General features: G+C 45.0%; 1 protein-coding gene across 16 annotated transcripts in view; it reads right to left on the bottom strand.

Annotated features, from left to right (window-relative positions):
* Positions 1–12,758, bottom strand: part of fn1b (fibronectin 1b) — a 33,798-nt gene extending 21,040 nt beyond the window's left edge. For 9 of the 16 annotated variants that reach the window (XM_042081651.1, XM_042081654.1, XM_042081659.1 and 6 more), the window contains exons 1-18: positions 12,424–12,757; positions 11,985–12,110; positions 11,299–11,424; positions 10,814–10,951; positions 10,599–10,730; positions 10,056–10,193; positions 8,847–8,999; positions 8,432–8,620; positions 7,946–8,128; positions 7,491–7,667; positions 5,805–5,960; positions 5,217–5,345; positions 4,198–4,335; positions 2,781–2,902; positions 1,317–1,485; positions 779–961; positions 349–477; positions 21–110 (exon numbers count right to left, since the gene is read on the bottom strand). In XM_042081651.1, coding sequence (XP_041937585.1) covers positions 21–110; positions 349–477; positions 779–961; positions 1,317–1,485; positions 2,781–2,902; positions 4,198–4,335; positions 5,217–5,345; positions 5,805–5,960; positions 7,491–7,667; positions 7,946–8,128; positions 8,432–8,620; positions 8,847–8,999; positions 10,056–10,193; positions 10,599–10,730; positions 10,814–10,951; positions 11,299–11,424; positions 11,985–12,110; positions 12,424–12,577 — 2,632 coding nt within the window. In that variant the 5' untranslated portion in view covers positions 12,578–12,757. Of the gene's footprint in view, positions 1–20; positions 111–348; positions 478–778; positions 962–1,316; positions 1,486–2,780; positions 2,903–4,197; positions 4,336–5,216; positions 5,346–5,804; positions 5,961–7,490; positions 7,668–7,945; positions 8,129–8,431; positions 8,621–8,846; positions 9,000–10,055; positions 10,194–10,598; positions 10,731–10,813; positions 10,952–11,298; positions 11,425–11,984; positions 12,111–12,423 lie in introns of all 16 variants that reach the window. The other 7 variants (XM_042081653.1, XM_042081665.1, XM_042081660.1 and 4 more) reach the window with 3 other exon arrangements.
* Positions 12,759–13,017: the final 259 nt, after the last annotated feature.

The raw sequence follows: 13,017 nt of genomic DNA, 5'->3' as shown, positions 1-13,017 counted from the left end.
GAAAGTTGTAGGCTACATACCAGTGATAGGAGCTTGGGGCTTGGTCCAGCTGATGACAATGGCCGTCTCTCCAACGTCATTGATAGAGTGCTCAGCTGGGGCATCAGGAGCTGTACAGGTGTGAGAGCCATCAGTCAGTAATGCAACCTCATAATCTGAGCAGTTCACTATGATCCAGCAGCTCTCCCCCCGAAGACATAGCCAGCACAAGCTCTCCAACAAATCTCTCGGATAATTCATCCTAGCTCAAAACACCGGTTTCTAGTAAGAGTTCTGCAACATGACTGGAACAAAGATGTGTTTTGATGTTTGCCAGATGTCGACGTCATATGGCTGGCGTAGACTCACCGGTGGTCTGGGTGGTGGTGAGGATGAGAGTGGGTTCACCCCCGGGCGAGATCTCATGCACACGCACGTTGTAACGGCGACCAGGCAGGAGGTCGTTGATGGTCACTGAGTTCTGTGTGTTGGGGAGGTCTGCAGATGGAACGATATCAGTTATATCGTTATCAACGACTTTTTCACTCAGTGGCAATGCATCTCAGACTGTTCCTCACCATACACTTGCCTGTCTAACTTTAAGGTCACATGCAGTCCATGAGGCATACTATGAGGCAAGAGATTGTATATATAATATATTGTATATATAAGAGATTGTCATATTCAACTTTAAGCTAACTAAATGTACGAGTTAACATTTACAAACAGACACAGCTGAGGTATATTGTTGTTGTTGTTGTTTGTTGAAAACAACTTAGCATTAGGAAGCACCACCTACCGAGAGTCATGGGTGTGGAGCCGTCCTCCGTGAGCTCATACTCCACCCTGAAGCCAGAGATGGTGTCGGAGGCAGAGACCCAGGAGATGACGAAGCTGTTGGAGGTGATCTCAGTCACGGACTCCGAGATGTCCACCACATCTGGAGAGGTTGGTTGTCTGGTCTCTCCCTCAGCCGTGTTCACTGGAGAAGGAGAGAAGAAGTGGTGAGGGGGGGAGGTGCAATGATGAAGAGACAAGACCCGACCACAGAAAAGGAAGGAAAGGATAGATAGGCAAGAAGAAGAGAGGAAAGAGAGGAGAGTGAGGAAAGAGAAGAAGTGAAAGATGAAATAAGAAGACAAGAAAGGTGAGGACAGAAGAGGAGAGAAAAGGCTATGTTGAGATGAGAGCAATGTTGAGAAGGACGAAGATGAGTGGGTTTAGTGTGAGGAGAGGCAACTGGAGCAGGACAACACCCATCATCAGTATAGAGGGGAGGAGAAGAGAGCTGTGGACAGGAGGGGGAGTGATGGACAGGAGTGAAATGGACTACTCACAGGTGCCGTAGGTGGTGGTGAAGTCGAAGCGGGTGACCTCGCGGCCTCCCTGCCGCAGGATGCTGAGGAGCTGACCCTCGTAGGTGAGGCCGGGCTTCAGGCCAGAGATGGTGTACGAGTTCAGGTGTCCGGGGATCTTAGCCTCCCTCCATGGCCTGTGGGTGTTTTTCTGTAGACAACAACATAGTGGTCCAGGTATCAACAACTCTAGAGAGCACACAGTGTAGGGGAGCAGAATCGGCGTTCCACACAACACAACTGGAGTGCCCACGAAGACCCATGGTCAGATCTGATCAGGACTCATGTGCCCCCTCCACATTCCAAATCTCTCTCCTACTCATTGCAAGGCTATTATTCCCTGTCCTCTCAATAAAGGGCCAAATCATTACAAAAATATATAATAGTATTATAAATCAAATGACTAATAAAACAGTCTGCTCTGTGCTATGGGCGAAATTGGCTGCCTTGACATACAATTACAGATGCTCATTGGTAAAACTGGTAAAGATCACACAACTTTATTATGTTTACATGCCAATGGGGTGAGGTCATATAAAATTATGCTTTTTTTTTGCAAGGAGAGCTTTAATGGTCCTCTTGGCATCGCAGAGGTGGAAACTTTCATGCTGGCATTCAAGAGGAGAAAAAAACACACCTTTCATAACCATGGGGAGGAGGAAAAGAAAGAGAGAGAGAGAGAGAGAGAGAGTGGGAGACAGACTACAGCAGATGTTACAGAGTGAGAAAAGAGAGGATGAAAGAGTCAGACAGAAAAAACGAGAGCAGGAGACCTATGGCCATTCCCCTTGGACTATGCAAATAAACAACCAGAGCTGTTACTGAGGGAAAACCTGCCCGTGAAATCACACACCGACCACTTCAGAGTCTGTGTGCTTGAGCGCAATTACCCGAAGCATTTCCTACATTTTGACTTAACTTAAACAGCCCTTCAGAGCGAGAGAGCTCAAAGGACCATTCACATCTTTACTGCACGATTTCCAATTTTAACGTGCAAACACGAAACATTCAATTAATACAGGAAAGTGTGTTGGAACTGTTGGGGACGGCTGACCTCAAATGGACACTCTGTCATGACCATAAAGCATGTTTACCGTGCATGCCACCCTCAAGTTCAAGGACTTCAGCCTGTTTGTGTGTGCTTGGCTGGAGCCAATTCTGTCCTGTTCCCTTGCCTTGCGCAAACTTTCCAGTTAATGTTTGGAGAGTCTATGTAAAAGATCATGTCTTTGCCTACTAAGTTTTTTAATTAACAGAAAGTGGCGTGTATACTGGAAATACAAACACACTGAAATGTGTAAAAGTTGTAAAACTCAACATTCTTTTTCCAAATATCAATCTTAGGGTTAGATAGATCTATCTTATTATCTAGGCCTATAATGCAAATAACAAATTAATCATTTGTATACACACGTGACCAACAGTAGTGGAGGGAGAGGCACTCACCACTCTCCACTTGAGGATGTACTGGATGATGTGTGCTGAGGGGGGTGGGTTCCACTGGATGGGGTGGGAGTCGGGCTGCGTGCCGGCCTCTGTGATGATCACCCTCACTGGCCCCTGGCCACCTGATGGAACAGGAGATTAGCCTTGTAGTACACAGGAGGTTTGTTTACATTTCACACGTATGTACTACACTCTGCAGGATTTGGAAATGCAAGAGGCTTGTATACAGTGCTTGAGCTCCGATTTATATGAAGTGTCCTTAAACTAATAGCCTGCTGTAAAATTACACATGGCTGATCCTAATACTGAACCAACCTTAAGCACCAACTACTCTGGTAATCACATATGCCATATAAAAATTGTGTATATCATGTTAGTCATTTTCAAGTGTATTGTAGTTCAGGCCACTTGAAAGTATGAATGTGCAGAGCTCTAGTCTAAATGCTGGGATGATGGAATGTGCACTAGCACACTAAGGTGTGCAGGATAAAATTACCCTTCAAACGAAAAATAAATAAATAACAGGAGGGGGAAAAAATTCCAGTTGGAAGAACATCTTGACCCGGCAAGACGAGCCCAGGAAGGGAATGAGCTTGAGTCAGCGCCGCGGAGGAGCTTTTTTTGATTCGGCTCAATTCGCAACCCAGGAGAGGAGACCATCCCGGTCTGATCCCTGTGTTAAATCTCACACCAGGACTTCATGTTTTGCTGTCCTTAAATCTCCTTTTGTCCCAGACTGGCCCGGGGAGCAGCTGTTGGCAATTTGCTCAAGCCACAAGGCTTCTTTGACACAAGCCCCTGGTCTGAGAGATATCTCACACCTTCCACACTAGTGCTGGATGGGGGATTCATTACAATTATATTACAGAGACTTCCTGTTAGAGTTAGAGAGGATAGACCTTCTCTAAGGTATGGCCTAAATTAATCCTAAACCAGTAAAATTCCTCAAAAAGTGTCCAGGCCAGTCATATGAATTTTATTTTAGTTTATTTTTACTTTGCTAATATGCTTGCACTGGAGCTAGAGATGTGGGAGCTGCTATCGACGCACACCCAACTCCATCTGGTTAACATCAAAGTACGGCACCCTGACACACACACACACACACACACACACACACACACACACACACACACACACACACACACAGGGTTGATGGTAACCCCCATTTCAATTCAAAACACCCCTGAATAGCATGTAATGAAGGGGCTGGGGTTTAGCTAGTGTGAAAGGAGATCGTCCTGGAGAAAAATAAACATTGCATGACTCACAGAAAATCCTTTTTTTGCCTTCCATTACTGTCTCTCAGCCTAGCCACAACAAGCTTTGTCCCCCAGTCAGTAGCTTTCAAACATATTTGTATGTTTGCGGGGCTATCAGACAAGCAAATCCTGAAAAAGCGAAGCGATGTTCTCACCTGACTGCAGAGGTTCACAGGCGTGCTCTCCGAGGCCGTTGCCATGGCAGGAGCACCTGTAACGAGCTCCATGCATGACTTTGTCCCAGGAGTCTCCGATCTGGTAGTAGACTTTGGTCTCAGGCTCCTGACACTGGTCTGGGTTTGAAGAGAGAAATAGCCAAGTGAATAAGAATCTAGAACATTTTGTTCTAGATTTGGTTCTGGATGTAATTACAGAGGGTACAAGGTTATGTCATGGTATTATAACTTAATGTTTATATATGTGTTCCATAGCATCTTGGTGTTTGTTTGTGTGTGTGTGTGTGTGTGTGTGTGTGTTTATCTTTACGCTTTTGCATGTCTATGGGTGTGGCCAAGGGGATAAGGTGTTTTTTCTTTGGCTAGAGCCACCACATCCTTCCTAGCCTAGAAATCTAGATGCGCCCCTAGCGGCAGCAAATGTAAAAACAGGGCTAGTCTAGCAACTCTCCGTTGGCTTGTGAGCTCCAGAAATCGAAACTTAATCAGGACATTGAAATCGTGTATAGAGTCGTTTGGTGGGCTTAACATAATGATTGATGGCAGAGTTGCAACGGTTTGGCTTGAATTCCCTGCTACTTGAAAACAAATATCCTATTGCGTCCTATTGCGTGCAGAGGGAATTTGAAAGACAACTGATTATCCTGCCCCTCGGACTGAGCACTGCGAACGGTGAGTGCCCAGACCCAACATTTTAATGTGGGGCTACATCCTTCCCCATTCCCCATGCAGTTTCCCAAACGCAAATGCAACCAGACAGAACAGGCAGAACAGGCCGATTTCCTCTCATTCTCCTTCACTGAGCCAGTGAATTGGAGGAAATTGTGGTCTCAAAATCAAGTACAACAAACCTCACGGCTGCTGTGTACTCAGACTCAGCCTAGCCAAGAAATGCAGAAGAATAACAAGCAGCCTAGCCGCTAGAAAACACATATTTTAAGTCTGTGTGTGTGTGTGTGTGTGTGTGTGTGTGTGTGTGTGTTAGGTGATCTACGTACCGATGGCATCGCACTTCCAACGGCCCCTCCCCTGGCCAAAGCAGGTGCAGTTCATCATGTAACCTTCATTGTGGCGCTTGCTGAACTGCTGGTTCACGTCATAAGTGTTGCTGTCAACAATGCACTGATCTGGATGGGAGACGAACAGAAAACAGCATTACTGGCCAGCTTACAGTAGAATTATCAGTAATAGATTATATAAATGAGATGCATAGCATTCCACACTTCCAATCACAGAAGTTGAAAGGCAACAACTGAAGAGCGCAAGAACAATTACAATTAAATGAATAAGTCTGAATATCTCCCCATAGTAAGTGAACAAGTGCACAACAAGTCAACATACAGTTACTGTATAAGAAAGTATTGGTGCTATAAGTTAAACTTAGTTAGTTAGTGTGTGCTTCACCTCACTGTGTGCTCATTGTGTGCTTGACCTCACTGTGTGTTCGCTGTGTGCTCTGTGTGTTCACTAATTCACGGGTGGGAAAACTGCAGAGACCAAATTCCTTGTATACGTAAGTATACTTGGCCTATAAACCTGATTTTATTTTTACATATACATAAATATAGGAGTATGGGTGAGAGTACCTCTGAGCTGAGAGTAGGCCGTGCAGCTCCATTCACCGCGGCCATTGCCCAGACACGTGCAGCGCATCATGTGACCCAGGACGTCGTGGCGCTTGTCCCACTCGTCGCCCATGCGGTACATGATGCCATCGCTGGTGGTGCACACCTCCTCGTGGGCTGTGGAGCGACACCACTCAATTCAGCAATGTCATTAAGAAAGACATGCTGCACACAGTCTCCAATTTAGCCTTTATTAGATGCCACATTAGATTTCAAAAGTGTGCGATAAAGTGTAAAAGGGTAAATGTATAAATTTAGCAAAAGATGGAATTCTTCATAAAAATGTGCAAGTTTGTATTCTTGGTATGCTTGTTGCAGGCCATAAAACCATCGCACAAGTGGCAACATTTCAGACGTTTGGACCAATAGGGGTAATACCAGTGAAATGACTGACAAGCTGTCAAAGGTTAAACTGGAACATACAAAAGTAGCTAGCTACCCTTCACATTAGATTAGATTAGATAGATAGATAGATAGATAGATAGATACTTTATTGATCCTCAAGGGGAAATTCAAGTCAAGGGGAAATTCAAGATTAGATTCGGATTAGATTAGATTAGATTCAACTTTATTGTCATTGTGCAGAGTGCAAGTACAAAGACAACAAAATGCAGTTTGTGTCTAACCAGAAGTGCAAAAATGTGAGGGGAAATCAATGTCTGAGTTCATGTGCTAAACTTTGTTGCTAGTCACATTAAGCTGTAATAATGTGCAAAGGCTCTGATATTCTGAGTATGTATGTCCACTAAGCCAATGTCAAAGTTAAATATAGTTATTAAATACATGATGATTTGGTTGTATGCATTTGCATGACATTGACATTGTGAAAGTGTGAGTGTCAAACTACCGTATTACCAATGTTACTCCTGTGTATATAACATGTGAACTAGGAGCCTTGTCTATCTGGAACAGAGCCAGAGTGTGTGTGTGTGTGTGTGTGTCTGCGTGTGTGTGTGTGTGTGTGTGTGTATGTGTGTGTGCAGCGTCCTAAAGAGTTGGCATCCCTCAGGACTCCTGTGTCCAGCGCTACCACAAATCAAACGCTCGTTATGGTGAATCATTACAGGCTCTTAAACAGGCCCACTGGCTTTAATGGCTGCGTGGGTCTGAGCTCATATCCCTGGCCGTGACACTCAGCTGCCTTTACGGTCAGGGCCGCCCTGTCACTGAAAAGCCCATTAAAAAGCATGCAAACTGCGCAGACTGGCCATCCACTGCACTGGTAGGGTCTACTGCACAGCCTTTAAGCATTCATCAGAGCTACAGAACTGTTACAGAACTGTAAACAGCAATAAAAATACAACAGCAATTGGTTTGTGAATTGCTTTTGGATATGTCTTTCAATGGGACTTGACTCACCAACCATTTTTATGCACTGGCTGCTTAGTGACTAGAAATGAATGAATAGCACCATTTTAAAAATGGCAAATGGCATCATTTAACAAGTCCTGAGGTTATTCTTAAAGGAAATTCCTGTCCAATCCATAATTAGCATTTTAGCTACAAAAACATACCTTTTGGCAGTTCATTTCATAGGAAATCAACCAACTAGTTCTTAGCATTTAGGCTACTGGCATCACCTCTAAATCACACAGCAGAAAGGTCACAGTCACTCATACTCAGCCACAGATGGAAGGCATGACTCACCAGCCATGGGACAGAACCCAAACTTCTGCTCGCCGTCGTAATTGGTGGTGGTGCCGCACCACTTCATGCCGTCGCGGCGGCCGTCCGCAGTGCAGTCGGTGTAGTTTCGGCCGTTGTAGATGAAGGGGAACTGGCAGAGAGCGCCGTTGGAGTTACCCCCGCGGGTGGCCACCACAGCTGGAAGACAAGATGGCAACATATAGCTTATCAGCATAACAAACCTTCCTCTATCCATGCTTACAGCAGGTGAACCGATCATGTCTGATCATGACGGTGTAAGACAAAGAATCCATTTCTGTGTTATTGAATTGAAGAACAGTGCCATAGAAGTGAAGTTAGAAACTGATAACATGTCATGAGATCATTCTTTATCTTTATATTCGTTGCTTGAAGTCAACACCATTACTGTACGAAGGCAGTCTGGTTTCTGTAGGTAATTCAGTAGAGGTCCTCACCTGTCTTCTCAGTGCAGAAGGAGTACTGGGCATCGGTGTCGTAGTCGGAGGAGGTGCTGCACCACAGCTGACCGTCAGAGCGGCCCTCGGAGGTGCACGAGTAGTAGGTCCTTCCATTGAACACGAAGGGGAAGGCGCAGGGCTTACCGTCCGAGTTCCCGCCGTACACTTGAGACTGACCCTCTGTGAAATAACAAGGCACACAAGAGGGAGACACTTTCAAAATGGCGTCCTAGAAAAGAAACTCACCGCTTCTTGTCTCCCTTGGTGAAAATCTTCACTTCAGACACCAAAAGTGATATGTATATCATGCTACTATAGTAAATTACTACTATACTACTTAACTATATTACTTTATGAGGAAGAATCCTCCTTGACTACAACACACTTATGTTTCCCATATTTTCCCTAAACTGCCAAGGACATTTTGACTGCTTCATACTACATTTCCCAGGCTTCCTTGTCTCTCTCCTATGCAGCACCTACCCCACTCCTCACAGCTGACTCCGTTGCCCAGGCACGTGCACAGCATCTGCTTGCTGCCCTGGGTCCTGATCCAGCGCATGCCCACGGAGTAGGTGACCCCCGACTGGGATGTGCATGTGCCCTCGATGGGATCTTCAGGCAGGGCGTTGGGCTGGTACACGACTGGGCCCACTCGGGTCACTGCGCCAGCTGAGCCAGATGTGCGACAGACACGAGGAGGAAAGAAGCATTATCAGTTAGAGTAAGTAAGGTCAGTAAGCTATGTAAGGTTACAGTTAGCATAACAGTATACAGTGTCAGAAACCACACTGTTAGAAACCTACTGTTGGGATAACGGACCCGACTAAACAGCTCTGACAGCCATTGTGGAGGGTTTGTCTGATTAGATTGCGTTCCCAAAGTGTCTGGAACTCACCGGTAGCTTGACCAGTGGTGTGCCTCTCACACTTCCACTCGCCGCGGCCATTTCCAGTGCACAGACACTGCAGGGTGTGTCCACGGGCATCTGTCTTGGTCCAGGTGTCTCCGATGCGGTAGGAGGTTTTTGTGTCCTGGTCATTGCAACGGTCTGAGGAAACAGAGAGGACGTTGCCAATCTTAATCAGGACACAACACTAATAATTGCATCACGGTTACATTTCATGATGTCAAGAAGACGAAATGTCTCTAGAATTTCCAAAATGTGATGAGATGTTGAAGCTGTAGTTACAGCAAATACAAATGTATTATTAAAATTGCAAAATTATTTCAAATAAACATATTTTCACTCATTTTAACTCATGCTCACGGCCCCAGTGAAAGCCTTTTTCCCTTTTCTTTTCTGCCTCCAGTCTTTCCAGATTTAACTATCAGAACATGACGTTTACAGCTGCAAACAGGAACGGTTTTAGGAAGCTTGCCATGCACTTAATGGCGTCTCCCCTCCCTCCCCTCTCCTCCGATAATGATAATCGTTCAGCGTCCATGCTGTCATTTTCCACTTCATGCTCCAGCCTCATACAGCTGTGCTGATGATGTCACAAGGGCGTAACGCCTGCATGCTTGCAGGATAATGCAAGGGACCTGGCTATAGTATTGTGTCAACACAATGCATTTGATTGCTGTTCTCGTCAAGAATTTGACCCATTTAACTTCAACTAACAACCACTGTTTTTCAAACGCTTCTGAAACAGAGGCTTAGAAGGCACACCACTATCTATACTCTATAAATAGACTGACTGACTATTATACTATTTTATGTCTATGTATTGTCAAGCCAAGGAGACAGACTCCAGGCCTTAAAAGGCCATTCTGACCCAGTGGTTTTGCTCTATGAAAGGGGGTCTGTTCCCCCAGCCCAGGTGGAGAGCTGCATTTGCCCACTGGGGTTAGGCTGTAATAGCATATAACAACTTGATGAGAAACAGGATCGCCCTGCTGCTTGAGCACAGCACAGCACCACCTCACATTTAAGAGCCTGTGGTTTTGGGGAGAGAGTGGGGGGAGACCTGACCTCATTCGTATTTTCTCTCTGACTGCTCTGAGATCAGATGTCACTGGACTGGAATTGAAAATTCTACATGCAAAAATGATGGCAGCTGTGGATCAACCAATCAGATGGAAAATCACTGGATCTGAGTCTTACTTCTGGAAGTGCAGGTGATGCGGCCGTTGCCCTCTCCGAGGCAAGTGCAGTCCACTACCATCCAGCCCTGGTAAGGTTTTTCCCAAGTCTCACCAACCACATAGGAGGATCCCGCAGCATTGTCATAGCAACGTTCCGCTGTAGAATAACCAGAGGTTTAGAGTTCCAGTAACAAACTCACACTGAAAACGGTCCCAGAACAGGATGACCAAATACTGAAAATCTGTTAGCATTTCAATTTATCACTTGTGGGCTACAGGTTTGTTGACACAGGGGTAGTGTCACATACTGTACATTACCGTTACTGCAGTCAAATCAATGTTCAACCAGAGACTAAAAAGACAACTGGACCAACACATTTGTTTGACAACTTGAACTTGGTTTGCTGTGAATCACTGTCCTGTAGCCTAATATTTGTTCGGCAATGGCGAATTGCTTACCTCGGAGAAAAACCTGGTGAACTTTAGTCCTTCTGTTGAGTTTGCTTCACAATTTGGGTGCAGTTATTCACTCAAAGCAGAATTGTTTGAAAGTATGACTCACCCACTGGTTTGCAGGTCCATTCTCCCTTTCCATTGCCGAGGCAAACGCACTCCAGCATGTAGTTTCCAGTGTCGTGTGGCCTTCTCCAAGTGTCACCAATCTTATACGAGTTCCCTCCTTCATGGCAACGGTCTGAGAAGCGTCAATACTCGTTAATAGCATATCCTTCAACCCCACTGTATGCAACAAGTAACCAAAATGGTTGTAGAACTCACTGGCTATTGTGCAGCTGATTTTGCCCCTTCCGGAACCGATACATGTGCAGTCCCAGATCATGCCATCCTTGGGACGCTCGTACGTCTCTCCGACTTGGTAAGTCCGCATGTTAATTTTGTCATAACAAGTCTCTTCAGCTGCAGGGGGCATAGGAAGATAGATCAGACGGCATACGCACATTTAACGTACGTTACGTACGTATATTACGTACGGATCCCATACGGAATTGTAGCGCGCACCCACCGCAGTGGAGCGCACAAATACACTCATTCCCCCAATTAGTTCGTGCTCCAGTGTGAAGACCTCTAAATTAATATCAATGACTGAAATGAGAAATTAGCCCCCCAATCATGTTTCACCACGGTAAAGTAAGTCATTTCATCAATGTATGTAGTGAGTTAGAAGGCGAGACGATGACCACAAATAATTAGCGGAGGTGAGATGAACACGGACGGGCTACAGCAGGACATATAGGTTGCCTCACCTGCGGGCTTGGATATGCATTTAATTCCTGCAGCACCTTCACAAGTGCAGAGCAGTGTGCTGCCCAGATATGTCCGCTCCCATTGGTCGTTTAATCTATAAACACGACCGCTATCCGTGCATTGGGCTATAGGGAAAAGGTGAATGCACACAATAAACTTCTTCACCGTTTATTCGGACGAGCTTGAATAGTACAGCGATTAGCTTCATAACCAATGCTCATTTGGATAGCCTACGTACGACACAAAAAGGCTAATTAAATTCGAATGACTATAGACAATTGTGTTACATTAAGATCTACAACTGCATAATATACAACAATCTATGCAGAGCTTTTAAACTTATCCAAACAAATGAAACACACAAGGTCATGGTTAGTCATCCAAATGAGAGTATTTATAACAGGAGGGGGAAATTTCTAGTCTGGCTATCACCAGACCAACCTCAATCTTTTATGAAATCGCCGGCAGATCGGGCTGGGTTTACCCAGGAATTACTTAAAAGAAAAAACATCTGACTTTTAAAACGTCCAATTTGCATGTCTTTCAATTACATACTATCCAGCTATCACAACTGTGTTATATTTTTCATTCGTAACTATTTTCAGTGTAATGTTTTTTTTTTATGGGTTTCTGAAATGTGAGATGAACACGGACGGGCTACAGCAGGACATACAGGTTGCCTCACCTGCGGGCTTGGATACGCATTTAATTCCTGCAGCACCCTCACAAGTGCAGAGCAGTGTGTTGCCCAGATATGTCCGCTCCCATTGGTCGTTTAATCTATAAACACGACCGCTATCCGTGCATTGGGCTATAGGGAAAAGGTGAATGCACACAATAAACTTCTTCACCGTTTATTCGGACGAGCTTGAATAGTACAGCGATTAGCTTCATAACCAATGCTCATTTGGATAGCCTACGTATGACACAAAAAGGCTAATTAAATTCGAATGACTATAGACAATTGTGTTACATTAAGATCTACAACTGCATAATATACAACAATCTACATATTAAATGTAGGCTATGCTAATTTTAAGAATCCTGAATCTGTCTAAATTACACTCGGATGCCAATGGTTATTATGTCTTTCACGGATTCTCACATAACACAGACCAACTTACATGAGGAGTGGGGAACGGTCGACGGGTCATCCATCTCGGGGATAACTTGTTGCTGGGTCGTTCTTTTTGCTCGTTCCGAAGTCTTGGGCAGACAATGGACCGCTGTGCCTATGCACAGCGCCACCAATAGTCCTGTCACAGGACCCCTCGTCATTTTCTTCAATTTATAAGTGACTTCGTTTACTTGAATTTACTCTCCACTATTTCTGTTCAAATGTGCTGGACCGGAGGAAAGAATGTAATGGAGGCTTTGTCAAATGGTGGCCTCGGTTTATCCCCCTGCTGCCTTCTCTTGGCTCCTCAACCTCCACCAGACTGCAGCCGTATTAGGTCGAGTGAATAGCTGGAAGGCGCTTTTATTTGGCTCTCTGGACGCGCGGATGGAGAGGGGCCGTCCCACAACCCACGCTTTGGTGTGCGTCAGTCTCACTAACCTGACTCTTCCTCGCAGGGGGTCGAGGAACACCTCTTACTGGATGTGCATAGGATACTGATCATTACTGTAAGTGAATTGGAAGCAGCGATACTTTTAACAGTTTAACAGTTGTAATGAAGAAATTACATTTGTGTTTATGAATCATAAGACATCAGTAG

Source organism: Alosa sapidissima, chromosome 23 (genome assembly GCF_018492685.1).
Source record: "Alosa sapidissima isolate fAloSap1 chromosome 23, fAloSap1.pri, whole genome shotgun sequence".
In the NCBI taxonomy this organism is placed as follows: Eukaryota; Metazoa; Chordata; class Actinopteri; order Clupeiformes; family Clupeidae; genus Alosa; species Alosa sapidissima.
Note: the sequence above shows the minus strand (reverse complement) of the source record. Positions and strands in the feature narration are given on the sequence as shown.